Here is a 22,748-nt window from a genome sequence, read left to right as displayed (position 1 = left end):
CCGTGACCTCATTACATCCCCCATACACAACTACTGAGCAGAGAAGAGGCCGACCGTGACCTCATTACATCCTCCATACACAACTACTGACCAGAGAAGAGGGCGACCGTGACCTCATTACTTCCTCCATACACAACTACTGACCAGAGAAAAGGCCGACCGTGACCTCATTACATCCTCCATACACAACTACTGACCAGAGAAGAGGGCGACCGTGACCTCATTACTTCCTCCATACACAACTACTGACCAGAGAAGAGACCGACCGTGACCTCATTACATCCTCCATACACAACTACTGACCAGAGAAGAGGCTGACCGTGACCTCATTACATCCTCCATACACAACTACTGACCAGAGAAGAGGCCGACCGTGACCTCATTACATCCTCCATACACAACTACTGACCAGAGAAGAGGCCGACCGTGACCTCATTACATCCTCCATACACAACTACTGACCAGAGAAGAGGCCGACCGTGACCTCATTACATCCTCCATACACAACTACTGACCAGAGAAGAGGCCGACCGTGACCTCATTACATCCTCCATACACAACTACTGACCAGAGAAGAGGGCGACCGTGACCTCATTACTTCCTCCATACACAACTACTGAGCAGAGAAGAGGCCGACCGTGACCTCATTACATCCTCCATACACAACTACTGACCAGAAAAGAGGGCGACCGTGACCTCATTACATCCCCCATACACAACTACTGACCAGAGAAGAGGCCGTGACCTCATTACATCCTCCATACACAACTACTGACCAGAGAAGAAGCCGACCCTGACCTTATTACATCCTCCATACACAACTACTGACCAGAGAAGAGGCCGACCCTGACCTTATTACATCCTCCATACACAACTACTGACCAGAGAAGAGACCGACCGTGACCTCATTACATCCTCCATACACAACTACTGACCAGAGAAGAGACCGACCGTGACCTCATTACATCCCCCATACACAACTACTGACCAGAGAAGAGGCCGACCGTGACCTCATTACATCCTCCATACACAACTACTGACCAGAGAAGAGGCCGACCGTGACCTCATTACATCCCCCATACACAACTACTGACCAGAGAAGAGGCCGACTGTGACCTCACTACATCCTCCATACACAACTACTGACCAGAGAAGAGGCCGACCGTGACCTCATTACATCCTCCATACACAACTACTGACCAGAGAAGAGACCGACCGTGACCTCATTACATCCTCCATACACAACTACTGACCAGAGAAGAGACCGACCGTGACCTCATTACATCCTCCATACACAACTACTGACCAGAGAAGAGGCCGACTGTGACCTCATTCCATCCCCCATACACAACTACCGACCACAGAAGAGGCCGACCGTGACCTCATTACATCCCCCATACACAACTACTGACCAGAGAAGAGGCCGACTGTGACCTCACTACATCCTCCATACACAACTACTGACCAGAGAAGAGGCCGACCGTGACCTCATTACATCCTCCATACACAACTACTGACCAGAGAAGAGACCGACCGTGACCTCATTACATCCTCCATACACAACTACTGACCAGAGAAGAGGCCGACCGTGACCTCATTACTTCCTCCATACACAACTACTGACCAGAGAAGAGGCCGACCGTGACCTCATTACATCCTCCATACACAACATCTGACCAGATAAGAGGCCGACCGTGACCTCACTACATCCTCCATACACAACTACTGACCAGAGAAGAGGCCGACCGTGACCTCATTACATCCTCCATACACAACTACTGACCAGAGAAGAGACCGACCGTGACCTCATTACATCCTCCATACACAACTACTGACCAGAGAAGAGGCTGACCGTGACCTCATTACATCCTCCATACACAACTACTGACCAGAGAAGAGGCCGACCGTGACCTCATTACTTCCTCCATACACAACTACTGACCAGAGAAGAGGCCGACCGTGACCTCATTACATCCTCCATACACAACATCTGACCAGATAAGAGGCCGACCGTGACCTCATTACATCCCCCATACACAACTACTGAGCAGAGAAGAGGCCGACCGTGACCTCATTACATCCTCCATACACAACTACTGACCAGAGAAGAGGGCGACCGTGACCTCATTACTTCCTCCATACACAACTACTGACCAGAGAAAAGGCCGACCGTGACCTCATTACATCCTCCATACACAACTACTGACCAGAGAAGAGGGCGACCGTGACCTCATTACTTCCTCCATACACAACTACTGACCAGAGAAGAGACCGACCGTGACCTCATTACATCCTCCATACACAACTACTGACCAGAGAAGAGGCTGACCGTGACCTCATTACATCCTCCATACACAACTACTGACCAGAGAAGAGGCCGACCGTGACCTCATTACATCCTCCATACACAACTACTGACCAGAGAAGAGGCCGACCGTGACCTCATTACATCCTCCATACACAACTACTGACCAGAGAAGAGGCCGACCGTGACCTCATTACATCCTCCATACACAACTACTGACCAGAGAAGAGGCCGACCGTGACCTCATTACATCCTCCATACACAACTACTGACCAGAGAAGAGGGCGACCGTGACCTCATTACTTCCTCCATACACAACTACTGAGCAGAGAAGAGGCCGACCGTGACCTCATTACATCCTCCATACACAACTACTGACCAGAGAAGAGGGCGACCGTGACCTCATTACATCCCCCATACACAACTACTGACCAGAGAAGAGGCCGTGACCTCATTACATCCTCCATACACAACTACTGACCAGAGAAGAAGCCGACCCTGACCTCATTACATCCTCCATACACAACTACTGACCAGAGAAGAGGCCGACCCTGACCTTATTACATCCTCCATACACAACTACTGACCAGAGAAGAGACCGACCGTGACCTCATTACATCCTCCATACACAACTACTGACCAGAGAAGAGACCGACCGTGACCTCATTACATCCCCCATACACAACTACTGACCAGAGAAAAGGCCGACCGTGACCTCATTACATCCTCCATACACAACTACTGACCAGAGAAGAGGCCGACCGTGACCTCATTACATCCTCCATACACAACTACTGACCAGAGAAGAGGCCGACCGTGACCTCATTACATCCTCCATACACAACTACTGACCAGAGAAGAGGCCGACTCTGACCTCATTACATCCTCCATACACAACTACTGACCAGAGAAGAGGCCGACTGTGACCTCATTACATCCCCCATACACAACTACCGACCAGAGAAGAAGCCGACCGTGACCTCATTACATCCCCCATACACAACTACTGACCAGAGAAGAGGCCGACCGTGACCTCATTACATCCTCCATACACAACTACTGACCAGAGAAGAGGCCGACCGTGACCTCATTACATCTTCCATACACAACTACTGACCAGAGAAGAGACCGACCGTGACCTCATTACATCCTCCATACACAACTACTGACCAGAGAAGAGACCGACCGTGACCTCATTACATCCTCCATACACAACTACTGACCAGAGAAGAGGCCGACCGTGACCTCATTACATCCTCCATACACAACTACTGACCAGAGAAGAGACCGACCGTGACCTCATTACATCCTCCATACACAACTACTGACCAGAGAAGAGGCCGACTGTGACCTCATTACATCCTCCATACACAACTACTGACCAGAGAAGAGGCCGACCGTGACCTCATTACATCCTCCATACACAACTACTGACCAGAGAAGAGACCGACCGTGACCTCATTACATCCTCCATACACAACTACTGACCAGAGAAGAGACCGACCGTGACCTCATTACATCCTCCATACACAACTACTGACCAGAGAAGAGGCCGACCGTGACCTCATTACATCCCCCATACACAACTACTGACCAGAGAAGGGGCCGACCGTGACCTCATTACATCCTCCATACACAACTACTGACCAGAGAAGAGGCCGACCGTGACCTCATTACATCCTCCATACACAACTACTGACCAGAGAAGAGACCGACCGTGACCTCATTACATCCTCCATACACAACTACTGACCAGAGAAGAGACCGACTGTGACCTCATTACATCCTCCATACACAACTACTGACCAGAGAAAAGGCCGACCGTGACCTCATTACATCCTCCATACACAACTACTGACCAGAGAAAAGGCCGACCGTGACCTCATTACATCCTCCATACACAACTACTGACCAGAGAAGAGGCCGACCGTGACCTCATTACATCCTCCATACACAACTACTGACCAGAGAAGAGGCCGACCGTGACCTCATTACATTCTCCATACACAACTACTGACCAGAGAAGAGGCCGACTCTGACCTCATTACATCCTCCATACACAACTACTGACCAGAGAAGAGGCCGACTGTGACCTCATTACATCCCCCATACACAACTACCGACCAGAGAAGAAGCCGACCGTGACCTCATTACATCCCCCATACACAACTACTGACCAGAGAAGAGGCCGACTGTGACCTCACTACATCCTCCATACACAACTACTGACCAGAGAAGAGGCCGACCGTGACCTCATTACATCCTCCATACACAACTACTGACCAGAGAAGAGACCGACCGTGACCTCATTACATCCTCCATACACAACTACTGACCAGAGAAGAGACCGACCGTGACCTCATTACATCCTCCATACACAACTACTGACCAGAGAAGAGGCCGACTGTGACCTCATTACATCCCCCATACACAACTACCGACCACAGAAGAGGCCGACCGTGACCTCATTACATCCCCCATACACAACTACTGACCAGAGAAGAGGCCGACTGTGACCTCACTACATCCTCCATACACAACTACTGACCAGAGAAGAGGCCGACCGTGACCTCATTACATCCTCCATACACAACTACTGACCAGAGAAGAGACCGACCGTGACCTCATTACATCCTCCATACACAACTACTGACCAGAGAAGAGGCCGACCGTGACCTCATTACTTCCTCCATACACAACTACTGACCAGAGAAGAGGCCGACCGTGACCTCATTACATCCTCCATACACAACATCTGACCAGATAAGAGGCCGACCGTGACCTCACTACATCCTCCATACACAACTACTGACCAGAGAAGAGGCCGACCGTGACCTCATTACATCCTCCATACACAACTACCGACCAGAGAAGAGGCCGACTGTGACCTCATTACATCCTCCATACACAACTACTGACCAGAGAAGAGGCTGACCGTGACCTCATTACATCCTCCATACACAACTACTGACCAGAGAAGAGGCCGACCGTGACCTCATTACTTCCTCCATACACAACTACTGACCAGAGAAGAGGCCGACCGTGACCTCATTACATCCTCCATACACAACATCTGACCAGATAAGAGGCCGACCGTGACCTCATTACATCCCCCATACACAACTACTGAGCAGAGAAGAGGCCGACCGTGACCTCATTACATCCTCCATACACAACTACTGACCAGAGAAGAGGCCGTGACCTCATTACATCCCCCATACACAACTACTGACCAGAGAAGAGGGCGACCGTGACCTCATTACTTCCTCCATACACAACTACTGACCAGAGAAAAGGCCGACCGTGACCTCATTACATCCTCCATACACAACTACTGACCAGAGAAGAGGGCGACCGTGACCGCATTACTTCCTCCATACACAACTACTGACCAGAGAAGAGACCGACCGTGACCTCATTACATCCTCCATACACAACTACTGACCAGAGAAGAGGCTGACCGTGACCTCATTACATCCTCCATACACAACTACTGACCAGAGAAGAGGCCGACCGTGACCTCATTACATCCTCCATACACAACTACTGACCAGAGAAGAGGCCGACCGTGACCTCATTACATCCTCCATACACAACTACTGACCAGAGAAGAGGCCGACCGTGACCTCATTACATCCTCCATACACAACTACTGACCAGAGAAGAGGCCGACCGTGACCTCATTACATCCTCCATACACAACTACTGACCAGAGAAGAGGGCGACCGTGACCTCATTACTTCCTCCATACACAACTACTGACCAGAGAAGAGGCCGACCGTGACCTCATTACATCCTCCATACACAACTACTGACCAGAGAAGAGGCCGACCGTGACCTCATTACATCCTCCATACACAACTACTGAGCAGAGAAGAGGCCGACCGTGACCTCATTACATCCTCCATACACAACTACTGACCAGAGAAGAGGGCGACCGTGACCTCATTACATCCCCCATACACAACTACTGACCAGAGAAGAGGCCGTGACCTCATTACATCCTCCATACACAACTACTGACCAGAGAAGAAGCCGACCCTGACCTTATTACATCCTCCATACACAACTACTGACCAGAGAAGAGGCCGACCCTGACCTTATTACATCCTCCATACACAACTACTGACCAGAGAAGAGACCGACCGTGACCTCATTACATCCTCCATACACAACTACTGACCAGAGAAAAGGCCGACCGTGACCTCATTACATCCCCCATACACAACTACTGACCAGAGAAGAGGCCGACTGTGACCTCACTACATCCTCCATACACAACTACTGACCAGAGAAGAGGCCGACCGTGACCTCATTACATCCTCCATACACAACTACTGACCAGAGAAGAGGCCGACCGTGACCTCATTACATCCTCCATACACAACTACTGACCAGAGAAGAGACCGACCGTGACCTCATTACATCCTCCATACACAACTACTGACCAGAGAAGAGACCGACCGTGACCTCATTACATCCTCCATACACAACTACTGACCAGAGAAGAGGCCGACTGTGACCTCATTACATCCCCCATACACAACTACCGACCACAGAAGAGGCCGACCGTGACCTCATTACATCCCCCATACACAACTACTGACCAGAGAAGAGGCCGACTGTGACCTCACTACATCCTCCATACACAACTACTGACCAGAGAAGAGGCCGACCGTGACCTCATTACATCCTCCATACACAACTACTGACCAGAGAAGAGACCGACCGTGACCTCATTACATCCTCCATACACAACTACTGACCAGAGAAGAGGCCGACCGTGACCTCATTACTTCCTCCATACACAACTACTGACCAGAGAAGAGGCCGACCGTGACCTCATTACATCCTCCATACACAACATCTGACCAGATAAGAGGCCGACCGTGACCTCACTACATCCTCCATACACAACTACTGACCAGAGAAGAGGCCGACCGTGACCTCATTACATCCTCCATACACAACTACCGACCAGAGAAGAGGCCGACTGTGACCTCATTACATCCTCCATACACAACTACTGACCAGAGAAGAGGCTGACCGTGACCTCATTACATCCTCCATACACAACTACTGACCAGAGAAGAGGCCGACCGTGACCTCATTACTTCCTCCATACACAACTACTGACCAGAGAAGAGGCCGACCGTGACCTCATTACTTCCTCCATACACAACATCTGACCAGATAAGAGGCCGACCGTGACCTCATTACATCCCCCATACACAACTACTGAGCAGAGAAGAGGCCGACCGTGACCTCATTACATCCTCCATACACAACTACTGACCAGAGAAGAGGGCGACCGTGACCTCATTACTTCCTCCATACACAACTACTGACCAGAGAAAAGGCCGACCGTGACCTCATTACATCCTCCATACACAACTACTGACCAGAGAAGAGGGCGACCGTGACCTCATTACTTCCTCCATACACAACTACTGACCAGAGAAGAGACCGACCGTGACCTCATTACATCCTCCATACACAACTACTGACCAGAGAAGAGGCTGACCGTGACCTCATTACATCCTCCATACACAACTACTGACCAGAGAAGAGGCCGACCGTGACCTCATTACATCCTCCATACACAACTACTGACCAGAGAAGAGGCCGACCGTGACCTCATTACATCCTCCATACACAACTACTGACCAGAGAAGAGGCCGACCGTGACCTCATTACATCCTCCATACACAACTACTGACCAGAGAAGAAGCCGACCGTGACCTCATTACTTCCTCCATACACAACTACTGACCAGAGAAGAGACCGACCGTGACCTCATTACATCCTCCATACACAACTACTGACCAGAGAAGAGGCTGACCGTGACCTCATTACATCCTCCATACACAACTACTGACCAGAGAAGAGGCCGACCGTGACCTCATTACATCCTCCATACACAACTACTGACCAGAGAAGAGGCCGACCGTGACCTCATTACATCCTCCATACACAACTACTGACCAGAGAAGAGGCCGACCGTGACCTCATTACATCCTCCATACACAACTACTGACCAGAGAAGAGGGCGACCGTGACCTCATTACATCCCCCATACACAACTACTGACCAGAGAAGAGGCCGTGACCTCATTACATCCTCCATACACAACTACTGACCAGAGAAGAAGCCGACCCTGACCTCATTACATCCTCCATACACAACTACTGACCAGAGAAGAGGCCGACCCTGACCTTATTACATCCTCCATACACAACTACTGACCAGAGAAGAGACCGACCGTGACCTCATTACATCCTCCATACACAACTACTGACCAGAGAAGAGACCGACCGTGACCTCATTACATCCCCCATACACAACTACTGACCAGAGAAAAGGCCGACCGTGACCTCATTACATCCTCCATACACAACTACTGACCAGAGAAGAGGCCGACCGTGACCTCATTACATCCTCCATACACAACTACTGACCAGAGAAGAGGCCGACCGTGACCTCATTACATCCTCCATACACAACTACTGACCAGAGAAGAGGCCGACTCTGACCTCATTACATCCTCCATACACAACTACTGACCAGAGAAGAGGCCGACTGTGACCTCATTACATCCCCCATACACAACTACCGACCAGAGAAGAAGCCGACCGTGACCTCATTACATCCCCCATACACAACTACTGACCAGAGAAGAGGCCGACTGTGACCTCACTACATCCTCCATACACAACTACTGACCAGAGAAGAGGCCGACCGTGACCTCATTACATCCTCCATACACAGCTACTGACCAGAGAAGAGACCGACTGTGACCTCATTACATCCTCCATACACAACTACTGACCAGAGAAGAGGCCGACCGTGACCTCATTACATCCTCCATACACAACTACTGACCAGATAAGATACCGACCGTGACCTCATTACATCCTCCATACACAACTACTGACCAGAGAAGAGGCCGACCGTGACCTCATTACATCCTCCATACACAACTACTGACCAGAGAAGAGGCCGACTGTGACCTCATTACATCCCCCATACACAACTACCGACCAGAGAAGAGGCCGACCGTGACCTCATTACATCCCCCATACACAACTACTGACCAGAGAAGAGACCGACCGTGACCTCATTACATCCTCCATACACAACTACTGACCAGACAAGAGGCCGACTGTGACCTCACTACATCCTCCATACACAACTACTGACCAGAGAAGAGGCCGACCGTGACCTCATTACATCCTCCATACACAACTACTGACCAGAGAAGAGACCGACCGTGACCTCATTACATCCTCCATTCACAACTACTGACCAGAGAAGAGGCCGACCGTGACCTCATTACATCCTTCATACACAACTACTGACCAGAGAAGAGGCCGACCGTGACCTCATTACATCCTCCATACACAACATCTGACCAGATAAGAGGCCGACCGTGACCTCATTACATCCCCCATACACAACTACTGACCAGAGAAGAGGCTGACCGTGACCTCATTACATCCTCCATACACAACTACTGACCAGAGAAGAGGCCGACCGTGACCTCATTACATCCTCCATACACAACTACCGACCAGAGAAGAGGCCGACCGTCACCTCATTACATCCTCCATACACAACTACTGACCAGAGAAGAGGCCGACCGTGACCTCATTACATTCTCCATACACAACTACTGACCAGAGAAGAGACCGACCGTGACCTCATTACATCCTCCATACACAACTACTGACCAGAGAAGAGGCCGACCGTGACCTCATTACATCCTCCATACACAACTACCGACCAGAGAAGAGGCCGACCGTGACCTCATTACATCCTCCATACACAACTACTGACCAGAGAAGAAGCCGACCGTGACCTCATTACATCCTCCATACACAACTACTGACCAGAGAAGAGGCCGACCGTGACCTCATTACATCCTCCATACACAACATCTGACCAGAGAAGAGGCCGACCGTGACCTCATTACATCCTCCATACACAACTACTGACCAGAGAAGAGGCCGACCGTGACCTCATTACATCCTCCATACACAACTACCGACCAGAGAAGAGGCCGACCGTGACCTCATTACATCCTCCATACACAACTACTGACCAGAGAAGAGGCTGACCGTGACCTCATTACATCCTCCATACACAACTACTGACCAGAGAAGAGGCCGACCGTGACCTCATTACTTCCTCCATACACAACTACTGAGCAGAGAAGAGGCCGACCGTGACCTCATTACATCCTCCATACACAACTACTGACCAGAGAAGAGGGCGACCGTGACCTCATTACATCCCCCATACACAACTACTGACCAGAGAAGAGGCCGTGACCTCATTACATCCTCCATACACAACTACTGACCAGAGAAGAAGCCGACCCTGACCTTATTACATCCTCCATACACAACTACTGACCAGAGAAGAGGCCGACCCTGACCTTATTACATCCTCCATACACAACTACTGACCAGAGAAGAGACCGACCGTGACCTCATTACATCCTCCATACACAACTACTGACCAGAGAAGAGACACCGACCGTGACCTCATTACATCCCCCATACACAACTACTGACCAGAGAAAAGGCCGACTGTGACCTCATTACATCCTCCATACACAACTACTGACCAGAGAAGAGGCCGACCGTGACCTCATTACATCCTCCATACACAACTACTGACCAGAGAAGAGGCCGACCGTGACCTCATTACATCCTCCATACACAACTACTGACCAGAGAAGAGGCCGACTCTGACCTCATTACATCCTCCATACACAACTACTGACCAGAGAAGAGGCCGACTGTGACCTCATTACATCCCCCATACACAACTACCGACCAGAGAAGAAGCCGACCGTGACCTCATTACATCCCCCATACACAACTACTGACCAGAGAAGAGGCCGACTGTGACCTCACTACATCCTCCATACACAACTACTGACCAGAGAAGAGGCCGACCGTGACCTCATTACATCCTCCATACACAACTACTGACCAGAGAAGAGGCCGACCGTGACCTCATTACATCCTCCATACACAACTACTGACCAGAGAAGGAGCCGACCGTGACCTCATTACATCCTCCATACACAACTACTGACCAGAGAAGAGGCCGACCGTGACCTCATTACATCCTCCATACACAACTACTGACCAGAGAAGAGACCGACCGTGACCTTATTACATCCTCCATACACAACTACTGACCAGAGAAGAGGCCGACCGTGACCTCACTACATCCTCCATACACAACTACTGACCAGAGAAGAGGCCGACTGTGACCTCACTACATCCTCCATACACAACTACTGACCAGAGAAGAGGCCGACCGTGACCTCATTACATCCTCCATACACAACTACTGACCAGAGAAGAGGCCGACCGTGACCTCATTACATCCTCCATACACAACTACTGACCAGAGAAGGAGCCGACCGTGACCTCATTACATCCCCCATACACAACTACTGACCAGAGAAGAGGCCGACCGTGACCTCATTACATCCCCCATACACAACTACTGACCAGAGAAGAGGCCGACCGTGACCTCATTACATCCCCCATACACAACTACTGACCAGAGAAGAGGCCGACCGTGACCTCATTACATCCTCCATACACAACTACTGACCAGAGAAGGAGCCGACCGTGACCTCATTACATCCCCCATACACAACTACTGACCAGAGAAGAGGCCGACCGTGACCTCATTACATCCTCCATACACAACTACTGACCAGAGAAGAGGCCGACTGTGACCTCATTACATCCCCCATACACAACTACCGACCAGAGAAGAGGCCGACCGTGACCTCATTACATCCCCCATACACAACTACTGACCAGAGAAGAGGCCGACTGTGACCTCACTACATCCTCCATACACAACTACTGACCAGAGAAGAGGCCGACCGTGACCTCATTACATCCTCCATACACAACTACTGACCAGAGAAGAGACCGACCATGACCTCATTACATCCTCCATACACAACTACTGACCAGAGAAGAGGCCGACCGTGACCTCATTACTTCCTCCATACACAACTACTGACCAGAGAAGAGGCCGACCGTGACCTCATTACATCCTCCATACACAACATCTGACCAGATAAGAGGCCGACCGTGACCTCATTACATCCCCCATACACAACTACTGACCAGAGAAAAGGCTGACCGTGACCTCATTACATCCTCCATACACAACTACTGACCAGAGAAGAGACCGACCGTGACCTCATTACATCCTCCATACACAACTACTGAGCAGAGAAGAGGCCGACCGTGACCTCATTACATCCTCCATACACAACTACTGAGCAGAGAAGAGGCCGTGACCTCATTACATCCTCCATACACAACTACCGACCAGAGAAGAGGCCGACCGTGACCTCATTACATCCTCCATACACAACTACTGACCAGAGAAGAGGCCGACCGTGACCTCATTACATCCTCCATACAGAACTACTGACCAGAGAAGAGGCCGACCGTGACCTCATTACATCCTCCATACACAACTACTGACCAGAAAATAGACTGACCGTGACCTCATTACATCCTCCATACACAACTACTGACCAGAGAAGAAGCCGACCGTGACTTCATTACATCCTCCATACACAACTACTGACCAGAGAAGAGGCCGACCGTGACCTCATTACATCCTCCATACACAACTACTGACCAGAGAAGAGGCCGACCGTGACCTCATTACATCCTCCATACACAACTACTGACCAGAGAAGAGGCCGACCGTGACCTCATTACATCCTCCATACACAACTACTGACCAGAGAAGAAGCCGACCCTGACCTCATTACATTCTCCATACACAACTACTGACCAGAAAAGAGACCGACCGTGACCTCATTACATCCTCCATACACAACTACTGACCAGAGAAGAGACCGACCGTGACCTCATTACATCCTCCATACACAACTACTGACCAGAGAAGAGACCGACCGTGACCTCATTACATCCTCCATACACAACTACTGACCAGAGAAGAGGCCGACCGTGACCTCATTACATCCTCCATACACAACTACTGACCAGAGAAGAGACCGACCGGGACCTCATTACATCCTCCATACACAACTACTGACCAGAGAAGAGGCCGACCGTGACCTCATTACATCCTCCATACACAACTATCGACCAGAGAAGAGACCGACCGTGACCTCATTACATCCTCCATACACAACTACTGACCAGAGAAGAGACCGACTGTGACCTCATTACATCCTCCATACACAACTACTGACCAGAGAAGAGGCCGACCGTGACCTCATTACATCCTCCATACACAACTACTGACCAGAGAAGAGACCGACCGTGACCTCATTACATCCTCCATACACAACTACTGACCAGAGAAGAGGCCGACCGTGACCTCATTACATCCCCCATACAGAACTACTGACCAGAGAAGAGGCCGACCGTGACCTCATTACATCCTCCATACACAACTACTGACCAGAGAAGAGGCCGACCGTGACCTCATTACATCCTCCATACACAACTACTGACCAGAGAAGAAGCCGTGACCTCATTACATCCTCCATACACAACTACTGACCAGAGAAGAGGCCGACCGTGACCTCATTACATCCTCCATACACAACTACTGACCAGAGAAGAGGCCGACCGTGACCTCATTACATCCTCCATACACAACTACTGACCAGAGAAGAGGCCGACTGTGACCTCATTACATCCCCCATACACAACTACTGACCAGAGAAGAGGCCGACCGTGACCTCATTACATCCTCCATACACAACTACTGACCAGAGAAGAGGCCGACCGTGACCTCATTACATCCCCCATACACAACTACTGACCAGAGAAGAGGCGACCCTGACCTCATTACATCCTCCATACACAACTACTGAGCAGAGAAGAGGCCGACCGTGACCTCATTACATCCCCTATACACAACTACTGACCAGAGAAGAGGCCGACCGTGACCTCATTACATCCTCCATACACAACTACTGACCAGAGAAGAGACCGACCGTGACCTCATTACATCCTCCATACACAACTACTGACCAGAGAAGAGACCGACCGTGACCTCATTACATCCTCCATACACAACTACTGACCAGAGAAGAGACCGACCGTGACCTCATTACATCCTCCATACACAACTACTGACCAGAGAAGAAGCCGACCCTGACCTCATTACATTCTCCATACACAACTACTGACCAGAGAAGAGGCCGACCGTGACCTCATTACATCCTCCATACACAACTACTGACCAGAGAAGAGACCGACCGTGACCTCATTACATCCTCCATACACAACTACTGACCAGAGAAGAGACCGACCGTGACCTCATTACATCCTCCATACACAACTACTGACCAGAGAAGAGGCCGACCGTGACCTCATTACATCCTCCATACACAACTACTGACCAGAGAAGAAGCCGACCCTGACCTCATTACATTCTCCATACACAACTACTGACCAGAGAAGAGGCCGACCGTGACCTCATTACATCCTCCATACACAACTACTGACCAGAGAAGAGGCCGACTGTGACCTCATTACATCCTCCATACACAACTACTGACCAGAGAAGAGGCCGACCGTGTCCTCATTACATCCCCCATACACAACTACTGACCAGAGAAGAAGCCGACCGTGACCTCATTACATCCCCCATACACAACTACTGACCAGAGAAGAGGCCGACCGTGACCTCATTACATCCCCCATACACAACTACTAACCAGAGAAGAGGCCGACCGTGACCTCATTACATCCTCCATACACAACTACTGACCAGAGAAGAGGCCGTGACCTCATTACATCCTCCATACACAACTACTGACTAGAGAAGAGGCCGACCGTGACCTCATTACATCCTCCATACACAACTACTGACCAGAGAGGAGGCCGACCGTGACCTCATTACATCCCCCATACACAACTACTGACCAGAGAAGAGGCCGACCGTGACCTCATTACATCCTCCATACACAACTACTGACCAGAGAAGAGGCTGACCGTGACCTCATTACATCCCCCATACACAACTACTGACCAGATAAGAGGCCGACCGTGACCTCATTACATCCTCCATACACAACTACTGACTAGAGAAGAGGCCGACCGTGACCTCATTACATCCTCCATACACAACTACTGACCAGAGAGGAGGCCGACCGTGACCTCATTACATCCCCCATACACAACTACTGACCAGAGAAGAGGCCGACCGTGACCTCATTACATCCTCCATACACAACTACTGACCAGAGAAGAGGCTGACCGTGACCTCATTACATCCCCCATACACAACTACTGACCAGATAAGAGGCCGACCGTGACCTCATTACTTCCTCCATACACAACTACTGACCAGAGAAGAGGCCGACCGTGACCTCATTACATCCTCCATACACAACTACTGACCAGAGAAGAGGCCGACCGTGACCTCATTACATCCCCCATACACAAATACTGACCAGAGTAGAGGCCGACCGTGACCTCATTACATCCTCCATACACAACTACTGACCAGAGAAGAGGCCGACCCTGACCTCATTACATCCTCCATACACAACTACTGACCAGAGAAGAGACCGACTGTGACCTCATTACATCCCCCATACACAACTACTGACCAGAGAAGAGGCCGACCGTGACCTCATTACATCCTCCATACACAACTACTGACCAGAGAAGAGGCCGACCCTGACCTCATTACATCCTCCATACACAACTACTGACCAGAGAAGAGACCGACCGTGACCTCATTACATCCTCCATACACAACTACTGACCAGAGAAGAGGCCGACCGTGACCTCATTACATCCTCCATACACAACTACTGACCAGAGAAGAGGCCGACCGTGACCTCATTACATCCTCCATACACAACTACTGACCAGAGAAGAGGCCTTGACCTCATTACATCCCCCATACACAACTACTGACCAGAGAAGAGGCCGTGACCTCATTACATCCTCCATACACAACTACTGATGAGAGAAGAGACCGACTGTGACCTCATTACATCCTCCATACACAACTACTGACCAGAGAAGAGGCCGACCGTGACCTCATTACATCCTCCATACACAACTACTGACCAGAGAAGAGGCCGTGACCTCATTACATTCCCCTTACACAACTACTGACCAGAGAAGAGGCCGTGACCTCATTACATCCTCCATACACAACTACTGACCAGAGAAGAGGCCGACCCTGACCTCATTACATCCTCCATACACAACTACTGACCAGAGAAGAGGCCGACCCTGACCTCATTACATCCTCCATACACAACTACTGACCAGAGAAGAGACCGACTGTGACCTCATTACATCCCCCATACACAACTACTGACCAGAGAAGAGGCCGACCGTGACCTCATTACATCCTCCATACACAACTACTGACCAGAGAAGAGGCCGACCCTGACCTCATTACATCCTCCATACACAACTACTGACCAGAGAAGAGACCGACCGTGACCTCATTACATCCTCCATACACAACTACTGACCAGAGAAGAGGCCGACCGTGACCTCATTACATCCTCCATACACAACTACTGACCAGAGAAGAGGCCGACCGTGACCTCATTACATCCTCCATACACAACTACTGACCAGAGAAGAGGCCTTGACCTCATTACATCCTCCATACACAACTACTGACCAGAGAAGAGACCTTCCTCGACTGATGTCTCCTTGTGTCTAGGGAATGTAATGATGTCATATAGGCCGTGGTTGGCGTCTTTCTTGGTATTTTACCATTGATCGTGGAGCACTTATTACATGACATATATATTTTTCTCTTATATCTGTTTTTCCACAATTTGTCTTCAGATATGTAATAAGAATCTGTTCACCTTCTCGTTTCTTTGGGTTTCGGTTTCTTGCCCATTGTCCTCAGTCGTATTTCTTCCTGATATTAATGGCATCAATTTCTCATTACAGGAATATCGCTGTGATTACATGAAGGAATGGAGGAACCTTGGCCTGGATGCTCTGCTCTGCCCCATGCTCGGGCCCGCCTTCAATATCGGACATCCTGGAAAACTGTTTGGTAAAACTGTGTGTTCCTCTGGTTTACTGTTTGTGGCGCCATTATTATTATTATAGCTCCATTTATTCCATGGCGCTTTACATGTGAAAGGAGTATATATAATAAAAAACAATTACAATAATCTTGAACAATACAAGTCAGCGATTGGTCCAGGAGGAGCGAAGACCCTGCCCGCGAGGGCTCACAGTCTACAGGGGATGGGTGAGGATACAGTAGGTGAGGGTAGAGCTGGTCGTGCAGCGGTATGGTGGAGCGAGGACCCTGCCCGCGAGGGCTCACAATCTACAGGGGATGGGTGAGGATACAGTAGGTTAGGGTAGAACTGGTCGTGCAGCGGTATGGTGGAGCGAGGACCCTGCCCGCGAGGGCTCACAGTCTACAGGAGATGGGTGAGGATACAGTAGGTGAGGGTAGAGCTGGTCGTGCAGCGGTATGGTGGAGCGAGGACCCTGCCCGCGAGGGCTCACAGTCTACAGGAGATGGGTGAGGATACAGTAGGTGAGGGTAGAGCTGGTCGTGCAGCGGTATGGTGGAGCGAGGACCCTGCCCGCAAGGGCTCACAGTCTACAGGGGATGGGTGAGGATACAGTAGGTGAGGGTAGAACTGGTCGTGCAGCGGTATGGTGGAGCGAGGACCCTGCCCGCGAGGGCTCACAGTCTACAGGGGATGGGTGAGAATACAGTAGGTGAGGGTACAGTTGATCGTACAGCGGTATGGTGGAGCGAGGACCCTGCCCGCGAGGGCTCACAGTCTACAAGGGATGGGTGAGGATACAGTAGGTGAGGGTAGAGCTGGTCGTACAGCGGTATGGTGGAGCGAGGACCCTGCCCGCGAGGGCTCACAGTCTACAGGGGATGGGTGAGGATACAGTAGGTGAGGGTACAGCTGGTCGTGCAGCGGTATGGTGGAGCGAGGACCCTGCCCGCGAGGGGTCACAGTCTACAGGGGATGGGTGAGGATACAGTAGGTGAGGGTACAGCTGGTCGTGCAGCGGTATGGTGGAGCGAGGACCCTTCCCGCGAGGGCTCACAGTCTACAGGGGATGGGTGAGGATACAGTAGGTGAGGGTAGAGCTGGTCGTGCAGCGGTATGGTGGAGCGAGGACCGTGCCCGCGAGGGCTCACAGTCTACAAGGGATGGGTGAGGATACAGTAGGTGAGGGTAGAGCTGGTCGTGCAGCGGTATGGAGCAGCGAGGACCCTGCCCCCGAGGGCTCACAGTCTACAAGGGATTGGTGAGGATACAGTAGGTGAGGGTAGAGCTGGTCGTGCAGCGGTATGGTGGAGCGAGGACCCTGCCTGCGAGGGCTCACAATCTACAGGGGATGGGTGAGGATACAGTAGGTGAGGGCAGAGCTGGTCGTGTAGCAGTATGGTGGAGCGGTGGTTACTGCAGGTTGTATTCTTGTCGGAAGAGGTAGGTCTTCAGGTTCCTTTTTGAAGGCTTCCGTGGTAGGTGAGAGTCTGATGTGTTGGGGTACAGAGTTCCAGAGTAGGGGGGATGCACGGGAGAAATCTTGTATGCGATTTTGGGAGGAGGAGATAAGAGGGGAGTAGAGAAGGAGATCTTGTGAGGATCGGAGGTTGCGTGCGTGTATGTAACGGGAGACTAGGTCAGAGATATATGGAGGAGACAGGTTGTGGATGGCTTTGTATGTCATGGTTAGGGTTTTGAACTGGAGTCTCTGGGTAATGCGGAGCCAGTGAAGAGATTGACAGAGAGGAGAGGCCGGGGAATAGCGGGGGGACAGGTGGATTGGTCGGGCAGCAGACTTTAGGATAGATTGGAGGGGTGCAAGAGTGTTAGAAGGGAGGCCACAGAGCAGGAGGTTGCAGTAGTCAAGGTGGGAGATGATGAGGGCATGCAATAGGGTTTTTGCAGATTCATGGTTGAGGAATGTGAAGATCCGGGAGATATTCTTGAGTTGGAGTCGGCAGGAAGTGGAAAGGGCTTGGATATGTGGTTTAAAGGAGAGGTCAGAGTCCAGGGTTACTCCAAGGCAGCGAGCTTGCGGGACTGGGGAGAGTGGGCAGCCATTGACATTGATAGATAGGTCAGTTGGGGTGGGTGAGTGAGATGGCGGAAAGATGATGAATTCTGTTTTATGCATGTTAAGTTTTAGAAATCTGGCAGAGAAGAAGGATGAGATGGTGGATAGACATTGTGGGATTCTGGTTAGTAAGGATGTGATATCGGGTCCAGAGAGGTAGATCTGTGTGTCATCAGCATAGAGGGGATAATGAAAGCCGTGAGACTCTATGAGCTGTCCCAGGACGAAGGTGTAGATGGAAAAGAGCAGCGGTCCTAGGACTGAGCCTTGGGGGACACCGACAGATAGGGGGCGAGATGAGGAGGTGGTGTATGAGTGGGAGACGCTGAATGTCCGGTCTGTTAGGTATGAGGAGATCCAGGATAGGGCCAAGTCTGTGATGCCGAGAGATGAGAGAGTCTGTAGTAGGAGGGAATGGTCCACTGTGTCAAAGGCAGATGATAGGTCCAGGAGGAGGAGGAGGAGGGAGGACGGGTCCAGGAGGAGGAGGACAGAGTAGTGTCGCTTGGATTTGGCGGTTAGTAGGTCGTTGGTGACTTTAGTCAGGGCAGTTTCAGTAGAATGGTGCGGTCAGAAACCAGATTGTAGGCGGTCAAAGAGGGAGCAGGAGGAGAGGTGGGAGGACAGCTCAGAGTGGACGTGTTGTTCCAGTAGTTTTGAGACATAGGGGAGAAGTGATATGGGGCGATAACTTGCCAGAGAGGATGGGTCAAGGGAGGGCTTGTTTAGGATGGCTGTGATCGAGGCATGTTTGAAGCATGAGGGGAAAACAATCTCACAGATTATACACAATTTAAAAAATCTTTATTAGTATATTTATTAAAAAGTAGATTCAAAGAAGATATACATCCCAAAAACAAAACAAATATTCAAATCCTAATAGTAGAAGAGGCAGATATTAATGTGTATACATGAACACGGGGACATCACCCTAGTATATTACCTATAACAGTCCCTGCCTGTCAGCGGAGGTTAGCACCCTCTTGGACACAGATGGTGTCCCCGCTCTATGATGGCTTACTCTACTGACCCTATTGTGCCCTATAAGAGGAGGGAATATATAACAGATAATCAATTGGAAATACCCATTTATTTAGAACACGATATGCTCAGATATCCATGTACAGAACACTAACACCATCTATTTAATGTATGGAAAATGCTGGTGGATGCATGAGGAGTCTACCACCTTGTGTATCTGAGCTCACTGGTGGTACGGCTAGTTCACATCATTCAGATGGTAGAAGTATCTATTAATCTTGGAGTATTTTGGGCTATATGTTTGCAGTTAACCATTGACCCTATTCTGCTGCTTTGGAAATATTAACGTGAGGAAGCGAACAGTCTGGTTACATAAGAGATTGGATATCTGAGCATATTGTGTTCTAAATAAATGGGTATTTCCAATTGATTATCTGTTATATATTCCCTCCTCTTATAGGGCATGTGGGGGCGGTAGGCCAAAGATTTGAGAGAGAATTGAAAGTACTGAACAGTTGTTTGGGGTTGTGAGACAGGGAGGATATGAGAGATGAGAAGTAGGTTTGTTTTGCTGCAGTGAGTGTGGACTTGAAGGTAGTGAGGGACTGTTTGAATGCGATTGGAGTGGGACCTTTTCCATCTACGTTCAGCAACCCTGGAGGCCGGTCGCAGTTCTTTAGTTAGGCTGGTGTGCCAGGGTTGCCTGTTGATTGTGCGAGCCTTGGTATGTGTGAGGGGGCGACCGCATCGAGAGCTGCAGCTGTTGTGGTGTTGTATAAAGTGGCAGCAACATCTGCATCATGTAAGGAACTAATGTCTGTAAGAGGGAGGAGGGATTCAGAGAGAGAGTGTAGGACAAGGTGTTTGAGATTTCTGCGAGGGTATGCAAGTTTGTGGAGTGGGGAATGTGGACCTGGAGAGGAGAAGGGAGAGAATGTAAGTAGGTTGTGGTCAGAAAGAGGGAGAGGTGAGTTAGAGAGGTTAGACAGGGAACAGAGGCGGGTGAAGATGAGGTCCAGTGTGTGGCCATCTTTGTAAGTGGCTACTGAAGACCATTGAGTAAGGCTGAAGGAGGAAGTGAGGGAAAGAAGCTTAGAGACAGCTGAGAGGGAAGTGTCAATGGGGCTGTTGAAGTCGCCCATGATGATAGTGGGGATGTCAGCAGAAAGGAAGTGAAGTAGCCAGGTGGTGAAGTGGTCACAGAAAGTGGTGGCTGGCCCTGGGGCGCCATGCGGCTCTATGATGTCCAGGGTCAGATAAAGTCACTTGTGCATCACCCTACTGTTTTGGTTTTCCCTTTTCAGTGTTGTGATTGACGCCCTTTGTCCCTTGTTCTCCCTGTACCTGGGTAACATGTGGAAGGAGCCACTATGACCGGTGCACAATGACAGTTGGGATTCTTACTCTTTTACAGCTGGCTTCGGGTTCACCATGCTCTTCAACGTCCTGAACTTTCCTGCCGGGGTCCTCCCTGTGACCACCGTGACGGCCGAGGATGAGGAAGAGTTAAAGCATTATAAGGGGTATTATAACGACCCATGGGACAAAGAGGTTATTAAGGTTTGTACCTCACCAGTGATGGGGTGATCTGTCGTGTGGAGGTCAGAGACGAGCCGCCTTGGTGGAGAATCATGGATCAGCTACAATCACTGCAGTAACTATTCATTGTCTGTTTCAGGGCATGGAAGGCGGGGAGGGACTGCCTGTCGGGGTGCAGTGTGTGGCCTTACCCTGGCAGGAAGAACAGTGCCTGCGCCTCATGAAGGAAGTGGAGACTGTGACCCGAGGCCGCAGCGACAAGTAATGGATGACTGCATGAGCGATCTGATCATTTAGAGAGGGCGGGCATCTATAGAGGGAGGGGCATCCAACATACAGGGTGGGGCATCTATAGAGGGAGGGGCATCCAATATACAGGGCGGGGCATCTATAGAGGGAGGGGCATCCAATATACAGGGCGGGGCATCTATAGAGGGAGGGGCATCCATTATACAGGGTAGGACATCTAGAGAGGGCGGGGCATCCATTATACAGGGTGGGGCATCTATAGAGGGAGGGGCATCCAATGTACAGGGTGGGGCATCTATAGAGGGAGGGGCATCCAATATACAGGGCGGGGCATCTATAGAGGGAGGGGCATCCAATATACAGGGCGGGGCATCTATAGAGGGCGGGGCATCCATTATACAGGGTGGGGCATCTATAGAGGGAGGGGCATCCAATGTATAGGGCGGGGCATCTATAGAGGGAGGGGCATCCAATATACAGGGCGGGGCATCTATAGAGGGAGGGGCATCCAATATACAGGGCGGGGCATCTATAGAGGGCGG

General features: G+C 50.5%; 1 protein-coding gene across 3 annotated transcripts in view; it reads left to right on the top strand.

The window, feature by feature from the left end:
* The window catches only part of LOC141157138 (vitamin D3 hydroxylase-associated protein-like), a 320,295-nt gene extending 297,996 nt beyond the window's left edge, over positions 1-22,299 (top strand). For 2 of the 3 annotated variants that reach the window (XM_073644036.1, XM_073644038.1), the window contains exons 13-15: positions 17,278-17,386; positions 21,833-21,978; positions 22,097-22,298. In XM_073644036.1, the coding sequence (XP_073500137.1) occupies positions 17,278-17,386; positions 21,833-21,978; positions 22,097-22,222 (381 nt within the window). In that variant the 3' untranslated portion in view covers positions 22,223-22,298. Of the gene's footprint in view, positions 1-17,277; positions 17,387-21,832; positions 21,979-22,096 lie in introns of all 3 variants that reach the window. The other variant, XM_073644039.1, reaches the window with a different exon arrangement.
* The last annotated feature ends 449 nt before the right edge of the window (positions 22,300-22,748 follow it).

The sequence above is a fragment of the Phyllobates terribilis genome, unplaced genomic scaffold, assembly GCF_046119375.1.
Source record: "Phyllobates terribilis strain yellow unplaced genomic scaffold, ASM4611937v1 Scaffold_8__6_contigs__length_399053987, whole genome shotgun sequence".
Taxonomy (NCBI): domain Eukaryota; kingdom Metazoa; phylum Chordata; class Amphibia; order Anura; family Dendrobatidae; genus Phyllobates; species Phyllobates terribilis.
This window is presented reverse-complemented; position numbering and strand designations above follow the sequence as displayed.